Genomic DNA, 12,999 nt, shown 5'->3' with positions numbered 1-12,999 from the left:
GACATAATTCAGTGAACAAACATTGTGCATCCCACTTACGACTAGTAATTAACTTTCACCTTAACGATATAATACAAATACATAACATAACATTCTTAATTCACATTATTCATAAACATTCATAATAAAGGTAACTCGAATACTTTCTTGAATAATGAAAACTATTACATTGCTAACATTGTAGAATATTAGGGTAAAGGGAGATCAATGCCAAAACATGTAAACACTTCAACGTGATACTTTATTTGAAACATTCACATTCTTCAAAATTTGATTTTTAAATCAAAACAATAGCTTATGTACGTGGTAATAGCTGACAAGCGATCCAACGTAATTAGAGTTGCCATTGCGACGGTGAGGCTGAGCATCACAATGTACACATTGCCCCGGCGCTCGTGTGTGCGCTTAGTGATTATAAAGAGACATGACTGAGATGGCTTACTTTTAACCTTATCAACATTTAAATTCTCAATCTTTATAAACACAACTTATAATAAAATATATTGTCTTATAAAGAAAGTTGATACTTTCTGATCATTTCAAAGTGAGACTAATATTAAAGAGAATGCCTGTTTATCTTTAACTATTCTACATTGCCTTGCGTAGTGCCCGGAGCCACCACACTTGAATCACATGGCTCCGGGATAGTTGGGGGGGCTAAAACGTCACGTGCACAATGTGAGACCCCTTATCACAGTAGTGACCCCCTTATCACAGTAGTGAACCCCTTATCAGTAGTGACCCCCTTATCACAGTAGTGACCCCCTTATCACAGTAGTGACCCCCTTATCACAGTAGTGACCCCCTTATCACAGTAGTGACCCCCTTATCACAGTAGTGACCAGTCAAATGCCAGCCTAATGCTCTTTTAATGTCTGAAGTCGGTGCTCCAGTTCCCGATAAACTTTCTTCTTTGGCCATGAAATGCCGCTGACACAGTTGAACAATTCGTATTTCAATCAGGGTCTGTTCCCTTTTGAGCAGTCAGAAGTCGATAAATATTTGGATGGGGGTGGCGAACAAGCTTCTTTAATTTACTATGCCACCCGTCCACATGGTTGGTTGTTCTGGGACCATCATTGTTGTACTGATTCCAGCAATGGCGTGGAAAACATTCCACCCACTGCCACATAATCCGCAGATCTGGCCTCAGCTTCAACATAGGTTGGTCCAGAGCCTAATGTCTCAAACCAGACGTCATCCACTGATTCAACTTGGACTAGTGGGAGCTAGGGCTGCTGCTCTTCTCCCAAGTCGATATACACCTGGGTCGGATTGGTATAGGTTTTGTAGGCCACTATAGACTGGACTTTCCGCCACAGACAATGAGTATAGTGAAAGTAACCGCCCCTTCCTACCGTTGTCGGAAAAAGTCTTGATGTAGGTGTTTAAGGTAGATGAGCCGACCATTTTCGCTCGATCATATGCAGATGACTTGGCTCTGTTAGATGCTCTTAATACATGGTGTCATTCAAATAATTAGAGATTAATAAAGAAAAATCTATGATTGTCCATTTCAGAAATCCGTTTGTTCAAACGAAGTATGTTTATAATGCTGGCAATATTGTTTTAGACAATAGTTATTACTAAGTCTACTGCTTACAGACCACTTAGATTTCCATGCACTGGCACATACGGCAGCAACATCTGTTAGCAGAGCCCTGGGACTGCATATTTCCAGATTTAAGGCTCTGGGCGGTACGCATTTCCAGACGTATTCCAAAGTCTGACAACATGGTGTAGTCAGTTTGTGACTACGGGGGTAGCTATGATGCATCAGCTGTTAATGCTGTGCATCATAGGGCCATTAGACTTTATTTAGGACTAATGTTGCAATCATTGGGGATATGGGTTGAATACCGCCTATTGTCAGACAATGGAAAAGTGTGTCAAGGCAATGATTAAAAATATTCCATGTCGTAAATAAGTATGCTTTTGATTGGGCTGAAAGGTTTGCTGTGAACTGATGTAAAAGTTGGAATGGAAGGATACGCAAGAAGTTTAATGATATTGGTTTAGGTTATTAGTTGAATGTTCCAAATAAACTTGTTTCATCTTTTGTGTGCAACTGTGTACAAAGTGTCCCAAAGTGTATGAATGACTTTATAAATTGGAATTTAAGGTAGAGGGTAAAGTAATCTGAACAAACTGAGTTTATATTTGCTTTAAACATTATCGAACAGAAAACCTTAAGGAACCTTCTGAGAGGTTACAGGTCGGCTCTTACCAAGTTTATGTGTGATGTGGCCCCATGCAATTGAATTTTAAAAAGTCGATATGAAGGCCTCCCAGTACAATAGAAATTTTCATTGTAAAGATTGTGTAGAAAATGAAGTTCATGTTTTGTTTCACTGCGTATTATGACTATCAGGTAACCTTATGAATGCATTGTTAAATCTAGATGTTTTAGCTAAATATGCCTGATATTGAGAAGTTTTGTTGATGCTAATGGCTGTTGCCAAAATCTGCTATCAAAATCTGCTATTTGATAATGAATCGTAGGAAGCATCTTCTATGTGGATAATATATGTATTTTTCTGTATTTTGTGACAACCTGTCTCTCATAATTCTTAAGACTGGTTCTGTACGAATATTGTATATATATATTTTTTAAACATATGCTGTTCCTTCCATGTCTGTACAGAAATGAAACAATAAACTATTGTCTGTCTGCCTTGTTAGCCGGTTCTGTATTGATACTCAATTATAGCGTTCGGGCCTCGTTTAGGCAAAGACCCCATAACGTAATTGTTTGCTTACGTTTGTATAAGGATTTCTGGTTAAAGGTCGAGCGAGTTTGGTTTTACGCCGGTTTTAGCAATATTCCAGCAATATCACGGCGGGGACACCAGAAATGGGCTTCACACAATGTACCCATGTGGGGAATCGAACTCTGGTCTTCGGCGTGACGAGCGAACGCTTTAACCACCAGGATACCAGTACCGGATTAAGTGCAGGGCGCCATTGTGCTGACCGCTCTCGCACCTACTTATATCTTTGAATTATCGAGTAGAAGTTTTACTGTCACCTATCAGAGACAGTACATAACTATACATACCTAGGTGCTATTATCAGAAACCAAATTCAGGTCAGCAAGCAAATGTTTATCAGAGTGTATCTAAAGCCATGTTCTGTCTTTTAAAGAAATCTAGAAATTATAATGTCCCTTTGGATTGTTTACTTGAGGCTTTTGACTTGATATCACCGATATTGATATGGATGCTTAATCTGGGATCGATTTTTATGCAGCTAAGCGGGAAGTTTCTTGCATAAACTCTATAAACCCGGACCTTCCTCGAAATTACAGCAAATTATCATTGCTCATTCACAATCTCAATTGCGCAGATCGATGCTCATGTTGATCACTGGATTGTCTGGTCCAGACACGATTATTTACAGGCCGCCGCCATATAGCTGGAATATTGCTGAGTGCGGCGTAAAACTAAACTCACCCACTTATTTGCAATCTGTATCTGATAGCGAACACATGTCTGGACGAGTAATGTAAGGTAAATACTTACCCTCTGTGGTCTATCCTATGTATTTTATTACCCACAATGTGTTGCAAGCCATAGACAAACTACTCGAGTAGAACACTCTAAAAGATCACTTCTATCAAAACTGAAGATCTGACGTCGAGAGAAGCCCAAGAGGGCATTATTTAACTACATTGTATATATAAGATAATCCTTTATTTGAAAACTCTCCTTCTGCCTAAACAAATATATCAGCCCATCCTGAAATGATGAACTTGTATTAATATATAGTGATAAGACCCCGTTAGTGACAGTACATACCTTGATGGCAGTTTTAAGCGTTACAAGCCCCCGTGAGCTTCAGAAACAAGTTCTTTTTTTCAGAATCATACCTTCACAAACTAAACTTTAATAACTTGATAACACGACAAACATTTAAACAATCATGTCTAATGATAACTAGATAAGCTCAAAATATCTCTAATAATCAAACTAAACTTCAACATTCTCAATCTAATGCCCTTTTCAGAATGTGACAGCTTGTAGAAAAGAATTTCAGTAGCATATCTCCATAAATTCAATATTGACGGCATATCCTCACTTCCACAAACTAAAATAGAAAATATTAAATGAAAACTGATCTTGCAGATGTATTCTGACTTTAAAATACTTGGACAACAGAGAAATTCTTTCATGTGGTCAGATCAGAGGTAGTCACTGAGCGCTCTATACCGGAAGGTCTGGAAAAAAATTGAACCAGTAAAAGCATCTCTCATTGATATTTCATCACAGTTCTAGAAACAAATCAAAAGTAAATGGCATTCAATTACATTTTCAATTCATTATTGTAAAGCTTTAAAGAGTTCAGAATGCAGTGAGTGAGTGGGTGTAGATTTACGCCGCACCCAGCAATATTCCAGCTATATGTCGGCGGTCTGTAAATAATCGAGTCTGGACCAGACAATCCAGTGATCAACAGCATGAGCATCGATCTGCGCAAATGGGAACCGATGACGTGACAACCAAGTTTCAGAATGCAGCTGCAAGGGTTGTCAGTCGTTCAAACATTACCTCTATACTCAAGGAACTGTGTTGCAGAGTTCAGTTCAAGATTCTGACTTTGATTTTCAAGGCAAACATGGCCTTGTACTACCATCCATCTGCAATCTTGTTAAAGATCATATTCCATCTGGGCGGTGGGGTAGCCCAGTGTTTAAAGCGTTGGCTCGTCACGCCGAAGATCCGGGTTCGAATCCTCACAGGGGTACAATGTGTGAAGCCCATTTCTGGTGTCCCCCGCCGTGATGTTGCTGGAATATTGCTAAAAGCGGCTTTAAACCAAACTCAGTCAGTCATATTCCATCTCGATGTTTACGTTCAGGTTCTCAGAATCCCGTGTGTTCCAAAAACACGCACCAGTTCTTATGGTGACAGAAGCTTTTCCAAGGCTGGTCTCGTACTATGGAATTCAGTCCCAGACAACCTCATTAACATTCAGACCCTCAGCGACTTGAAAACTCACTTCTTCGAAATGACATACAACTGAAAAACTCTGTGTCAGAACTCCTGTAAGGGCCATTGAGAAGATTGTGACGGACTGGAAACAGGCGCTATATAAATGACTGATTTGATTGATTGATAACAATGCTGGCATGCTGGTCATGTAAACAAAATCACATGTGAGGGGGTGCATTGAGACATTTGATTCCAAAACTACGTGTACATAAAAATCCGTACAAGGAGAGATTTATTGCAGGTTCCAGCAAATGTACCACCAAATCTCTGTCTCAGAGATCAACTATAATCCTTAATACTATCAAGGAAGGACTTTCTCGATATTCACAGAACATTTTTTGAGACAAGCGGAATTAATACCATGTGGATTCTCAAAAACTCAACGCATTTGCTAACATTTTTAGAATTTCAGAAACGGACCGAGTGTCTTTGATTTTTCATTGTATACCACTATCCTAAAACCATGTTGATTCGTGTAGGGCTTTTTTTCAACATTCAGAGGTATCACCAAAATTAAAGCTGTCATTGGAAGTTTATCGAAAAAAATATGTGTCTACGTATCTTTTTTGCCAAGCCAACGTAGGCATCTCCATGGGCACCAATTGTTGTCCCCTCCTTGCGGATCTGTTCCCGCATGTGAGTAAGAATTTCTGCTTAGGGTTGCAAAATCAAAATATGGTAATTTGGCCAAGAACTTTAACTTAAGCTTCCGGTACATCGATGATTTAATATCGTTCAATAACCATCAAACAGCCAAATGCCTTCCACTGATTTATCCACCTGAACTTGAAAATCAGGAGACACGTGAGAGCGCCTCAACTGTTTCATACATGTACTTACAGGATCGTCGCCATTGTCGTTTCAGCCACAATGGAATTGGTACATCAATGTTGGAAGCTGTGTCAAATATCCCTCTTCACAATATACATGTCACAGAGTGGCTTTGTAGCAATCTGTTTTGACACCTATGCTTTTAACTTCCATATTGACATTGATGTTCACCTACAAAATTGTCTTTCTGCATGATTGTTTTGAGTCATCAGAGCACACCATACATTGATGTTAGATATGCACGTGCTATACACTCAAAGGCGAGCATCACATATATTCAATACATGTATCCACCATGAAACAAATATCAAGTTTTGTAAACCGTTCTTTCAGATCGATAATCAGATTGATTTCAATGTTGATAATCAAATATTAGGGCATCCTTAAATGACAACTGCTCAAAATGGCAAGTTATCGGTATGCGGAATGTAATTGAGGGCTGTTGCAAGAAATGTTGGTTGTAACCCATCGGCTATCAACGGATTGGCCAAAAACATCAGCAAACTAATGAGGGTTAAGGACCGTCCTAGGGGGCATACGGCCTTCTCAGAATCACAAGACTTCATCCGTTCACGTCAAGTGGCTTCCACGGGACGACAGAACTGTCCAAAATGGAGACAAATCGGCCGACCAGTCGTCCATTCTTATCACCAGAGCACAAAGCAGCTCGACGTCACAGGAAAAGGTCGGGTGACTTTCAGGTCGATTTCTTTTGTTCATAACTGATGGTAAACTCTGGCAATTGTTCTTCAGAAACATGCTCCAGTCGTTACAAAGAAAGTGAGTGATCGGGAAAGATCATACTGTATGATGAACGTGTTCTGAAGGCTAAACGTAAACGTCGCATAGCTGAACGTCAGTGGCGAAAGTCTGGCCTTGAAGTACATCGACAGATCTACAAGAGTGCTAGGAATGATCTCAACCGGATTATTCGTACAGCAAAGTGACTACAATTAGGATAAAGGGAATGGAATGGAATCCCGGTAAACTTCATAATTTTATTAAGCAACTACTTGGTAGAGAAAAGGATCCTAAGTTAAGGACCGTTTTGTTAAGAGTCAAAATCGGGTTTCAGTCTGCTTGCAGAAATAACAATAAGGAGTTGGTAGGTGTCATGGGCGGTGCTCGATAGGCCAATCATCCATGATTAAACGATTGCATGCGATGGTAGCGTAGCGATCGGCAAAGCAGGCCGGTGGGGTGCACCGAAGTGTCCGGCCTTGTCATAATGTATTGTACTGTGAAGTATTTCGAGTCGGGGGTCATCTGAAATGTTTATATATATATTTTTTTTAATCTGTAGTCCTTGCAAAGACACGAGGGCCTGTGGTTATCAGACCTCTTATAAAGACGAACAACCTGGATCGAAATTCATTAAGTAATTATAGACCTGTATCTAATCTAACTTTTCTTTCAAAGGTTTTGGAGAAGGCAGCACATGTAAGGTTGAGAGAACATCTGGTGAACAACAAACTGCTGGATCATCAACAGATTCTTCAACGGTGACTTTCAGTCATGTTACACAACACCAAATGTTTTATCGCACCAACCACAGTACCGAGACAGCATTATTGCGGGTACTGAATGAACTGAGGACATTGTGACATACATGTTTGAGCTTCAAGGGACAGAGATTTCCAAAATCAGCATCGTGATCACACTCCACAACATAAACATGTCTTAAATCCCATGAGCTAAAACGAAGATATGTGACAAATGTGTTATATGTTATTCCGAATAACCTAAAGCATATATACTACCAGGGATGCTCTACAACTTATATAGTCTCCCCGATATACTACCCATCAAATGTTTAGCCTCAGTAGTGTAAAGTAGCCACTTAAATACTTCAGGCAACTATTCTAAACTAGATTTTGCAAAATGTGCCATACTGTTTAAAGGTACTGTTTACACACGAACTGACTTATTGTAAAACAAATTCGTAACGTTGAAATGATTATTGTCACGTGTTCAATAAATGGTGAAACTCGGTAAAATTGGCGAATTCTTAACAAAACTTTACACCAACACGCAGCTGTTCACATGCACGATATTTGCACATGCTTTTCAGCGATTTGATGCATGATCCTCCTGCAATTCATCTGCATAATGCAACCATATAGATATACATAACATATAACCATATAGATATACATAACATATAGTGAGGGCTTTAAGTGAGTCTAAACTTTTGATGGGTAGTATATGATTTCAGAATGTAAATCAAGAAATGAGAATTGGACAAAGTTGATATTTAGGAGATAAACATACTGTTTTGGAAATCAGAGGTATATAACGAAATTATAATAGCTCTAAATTTCAATTTGATTTAAAACCGAACGCGTAGCGTGATGTTCTTTGTAAAGAAAACTGGACAACGTTCAGCGCACATCAATCATGGTACCGGTTAATCACACACAGATTACCAGTTGATTACCAGTTTATCTCGCGAGAACGTCACCATGGTGATTTGTCTGTAAACGACGCCATTGTTGTTTAGCATGTTGGCTTGTTGTGCACACTTCAAATCTAGATTTACACGATTTGTTGTACACTTCTTGCAAGCATAGGACCATGTTCACGAGTGTGGCAAGCGTTTTTCATCAGGGTATCTTATTTTAGTCTTGTTATGTTGTTATTTTTTATCTTCGGGCTAAGGATTTATGCCCGTTGATCAGACATATCTGGCTATTATGATTTTACAGGGACAAATTCTCGTTATCTTCCCTTACATATTATGTCAGAAACTACATTCATACTAGTTTGTAAGTTTGTAGTTTGAAAATAAGTTTCAGTTTTATTTCACGGAATAGTCTACTTGATTTTTATTTATCTGATTTGTATTTCCTTTTATTTGTTTTGTGTTGGCCACGAGAAGAACCTTCTTGAAATAAACTGATTCGATAAGAGTCATAAGGTTTATGTACCACTTCTTCATGTAGTATTTCCCTTGGCAGCTCGGGAAGAGTTGAGAAAGTCTCAACAATCTACCATTGGTGCCTCCCTCTCCGACCATCCTGTCCCTCTCCCAGTAGGTCATGAAGGGAGCTTTCCTTGTTTGTTGGTGTAATCATTCGGGCTATACGTTATGGGTTATACCTTATACACTCTATAACACAGGGAGTCTTTTTGAAACGTTTATATTCTTCATTTCTTTCCAATAAGATTGTTGTGTGGTTTTCTAATGCCTTATAATCAGTTATGATAAATTGGTATTAATCAAACAACAAATTTGGTTGTGGAACCATTTTCATTTGGACATTTCATTCAAAAGATCCTAAAAATCATAATCATCAAATAAGCAAGTAGATGTAGATAACATTTTTCTGGATATTTATATGTTAAAGAAGTCATTTCATATGGTAAGAATCAGTTGATTCCTAAATGTATTTTACCTCTGTCTGCTTTACCTACACTGAAAAAACACCACATCTCTTCCCTCTTTAAGCTTTCAACTGCTGAAGTTGATTCCCTGCCCATCACCCAGACCCCTCTCCCTAACCCTGCCCTCCGGTCATTGTGCGGTTCCTCCATGAACTTAGAGCAGGACATCCCAGAGATAGACTTGGGAGATCCCACAAAACCATGTGCAATGCTTTCCTCCATTGACTTGAGGCAGGACATCCCTGAGATAGACTTGGGAAATCCCACATCACCATTTACAGTACAGCCTGTAAACACAGAATCCTATGTCCTGATTGATGTGAGCCACCTGGAAGAACCAAGTCAGCCACAGTCATTTGAGACAGCATGCTGCTCCAGTGTCTTCAGCTTCATCAAGGGACTATTCACTCTGTACTAGATGGACATGTGATGTGGATTATAAATATAATGTATTCATAAAGAATTCCTGAAACCTATTTGGACTATTTTAATGAAACAAAATGAAATGATCTTATGTCACTGAAAAGTTGTGTTATTTTTTATATAGACATACACAGTAGTTTTTGAAACTGAAAGGCATGAATCAAATTTGCAGGGACTGTTTATATGGTCATACCCAGTACCACTTATAGCTACTGTGCTCCTCAGTCAGCCAGCACATATTAACCCTTCTTCAACCAGATCCCTCTCACAAGCCTTGCTTGGCTTTTTGTGTGGCTTTTGCAGGACATATCTAGTGTAAGGGTGTAAGACATATTTAGTTAACTCCAATGAAGATGTATGATAATAAGTCAGGGTATGCACAAGCGTCTCACCATTTAGTTGAAAACACTTTGAAATGCTGAACGTCAAAGTTCATAGATTGATAAAAAAAAAAATAACATTGCCCAAAAATATATTAGTTGTTACATGTCAAAGCACATACTTATCAAACTTCATGAAAAAAGGTCAGTGTTCACTAAAACCCTGCCTTAAGCAAAATGCCTTCAGTGGCCTTGAGCAGGATTTAGACAGAATGTGAATACAATTCATACAATTGAGGGGCATTTCACAAGAACTGTACATTGCAAAACTGTCCCATGGATCTTGGGAGGAAATGTATCAATACAAATACAGTGGAAACCGCCTAAGTAAAGACTGGATAAGTAAACACTATTCTTTGGTCCCGGCAAACTTCATTAATTATCACTTTTAGTCTGGTTAACTAAACTTGGACAAATTAACAATACCGCATAACTAAACGTCTTCTCACGCTCTGTGGAAGTAAATTACTTAACCGAAGAGACCGGATACCTAAATAAGCGATCACCACATAATCCTACATGAGGGGCACGTGTTATTTTGGGGGATGTGCAAAATAACATGAAATTTATTATTTAATACATCTGTTAGGTCTCGGACACATACTACATTTCTCTGTTTTGTCCCTTATTCATTTCCTTTGAAGAGAGGGGCGGTGGGGTAGCCTAGTGGTTAGAGCGTTCGCTCCTCACGCCTAAGGCCCGGGTTTGATTCCCCACATGGGTACAATTTGTGAAGCCCATTTCTGGTGTCCCTCGCCGTGATATTGCTGGAATATTGCTAAAAACGGCGTAAAACCATGGTCAGTCAGTCAGTCCTTTGAAGAGAGAATAATATTGGGCCCTAATTACTTCTGATATATCTATGCAACAGAGAAAAAGGTGTATGGCTTCAGTCCTCATATAGCAAAATAATATGATCGACAGTGCTTAGACATTAACATTTTTTGTGATTGTTTATTAATAGAAAAGTTCCAGCACACACCTGAGAGGAGTTACATGCATTGTATAACACACACACCTTCATTTTGATAATGTTTCACAGCTAACATGTGAGAAGGGTCTGAATCACCAGTGAACATAATGAAGTTTCTTTCATTAGCAAGAAACATATAATCTTGTATTCTACAATATATTTTGCATAAATTATGTAATTCGAATATTCATACATTTCATATGTGATATCTAATTTAAGTATTTAGCTACTGTAACCTCAACCATTCACAAATATCAGATTACACTGCAGTTAGTAGTATGACCAGGCAATCCGGTGATCGAAAATTGGGGTATGATGAGATACTATCATTATTCAATAGGGACCTTGTTTTGGTCAGAGATCGCTGGTTAACTGAAGATCTTGTCATGGAATCTTATTTTTTTTCTTCTTGGAAGCAGTTTCCATGGCTCTTTCACAGTTATGGATCTTACCCTGAAAACCGAAATAGGAGATTAACAAGAGGTTATCTGGCAGTGTCAGATGAACTTTCCACCATGTCAATTTCATTTGATGACAAAAACAATTCAGGAAACAAAGAAGAGTCCTAGACTAGGCTCTAATATTGCAGTATCTATTTAGCCATTAAACACAGTTTATGTTATGATAGTTTCAACTAACCTGAATCTATGTTGTGATATGTCTCTGAGCAATACAAATCTCAAAATACCATTAAAGAGAAATCAGATCCATCCAAAGTAACAAATACTAGTATTAGTCTTTTCCTTCCTAAATCAGTTCGTATAACAAATATTTTCTTGAGACTTCATTAATTCATGATAAAGTGAAACTGTCAATCTGTAACAGTTTGTAGACCTTCTGTTTGGATGACACCTGTCTATTAACTTAGACATATCGCATAAGGACCAAGTATATAACTGAGCTTGTTATCAAAGTGCTCTGTGCATTGCATCAATTTTTCAGCCTTTCCTGAAGGAAGCTATACAACAATGTTTTGGGCCAAATCACTTTATTTCAAGGATCCTAATATATTTTGTAACTTGCTAATGTCTATTATATGACCATGGCGGAGAAACAAATTTAGTTCGGTATTGGTGGAGTATCTCTTGAGTTTAACATATATATGAGTCGGACTTTCTGACATATCCGCTAAAGGAACGATATCAGCCACATCACACAGAATATCCTTCCGCTTTCCCCAGAAGCTCAGATGAGATATCTTCACCTTCTTATCATCATCACTCACAGCTAGTATCCCAACAACCTTTCGAATACTAAAACTCATGACATACAACATTGTGCATGCTAGACTTGCTAAGGCAGCACTGGCATACAACATGTGTGTTGACAAATCTCCACTGCTGTGAAGATTGAATGCCTGTGGTACTGCCACTAATGTAAACACTGTCTGGTATATCTTCAGCCGAGCTAGAACTTTCAGATGGACAATATAGTTGAACCTGTACACTGTAGTGAAGGAGGTAGCACTTGCATATCCTTCAACAGGTTTTGTTTCAGTTGACGTGGCTCTTGTTGACCTGTTTTCAGCACTGTGTGTAAATGGTATACAAGAATTGTGTGTCCAAGTCTTGTTGAGAAAACTGTTTCTTGTGATGGACATTTTCTGGACAATCCTGATGTAGGGTTTTGAACCTCTACATAAACATCTCACAGGACCAAGATACATGTCACTGGTGGTAAGCTGTTTAGCTGAAATGCAAAAGTTTGACTTTATCAATACAGGCATGCACAAAAATCTTTTTATTTATAACTGTTACCTAGATATACGTTTAATTTTTCCGTAATCTTTTTTATCCATAATCATCAAAAAGGACAACTCTGATGAAAATATTTATCAGATATTTACTTTTTGTTGAAAGTATTGTGTGTTTGTTGTTCAACATCACCCACAGCAATATTTCAGTTTCATGACATCAGCATTGAAATAACAGTGTAAGGACCAGATAATCCATGCACTGATTCGTAAAAAAAGCAAGGATCCTTTTTCTCTTGGTATGTTGACAACACAGTCAACCGA

At 38.5% G+C, this 12,999-nt stretch overlaps 1 protein-coding gene across 1 annotated transcript; it reads left to right on the top strand.

The window, feature by feature from the left end:
* The first annotated feature begins 8,274 nt into the window (after nucleotides 1-8,274).
* Nucleotides 8,275-9,844, top strand: LOC124282147. The gene is made up of 3 exons (XM_046718116.1): nucleotides 8,275-8,430; nucleotides 8,780-8,853; nucleotides 9,271-9,844. Exons 1-3 carry the CDS (start codon nucleotides 8,397-8,399, stop codon nucleotides 9,622-9,624), a joined length of 462 nt encoding a protein of 153 aa, XP_046574072.1. The 5' UTR covers nucleotides 8,275-8,396; the 3' UTR covers nucleotides 9,625-9,844.
* Nucleotides 9,845-12,999: the final 3,155 nt, after the last annotated feature.

This window comes from Haliotis rubra, unplaced genomic scaffold, assembly GCF_003918875.1.
Source record: "Haliotis rubra isolate DU_JTF1 unplaced genomic scaffold, ASM391887v1 Scf293, whole genome shotgun sequence".
Classification (NCBI taxonomy): domain Eukaryota; kingdom Metazoa; phylum Mollusca; class Gastropoda; order Lepetellida; family Haliotidae; genus Haliotis; species Haliotis rubra.
This window is presented reverse-complemented; position numbering and strand designations above follow the sequence as displayed.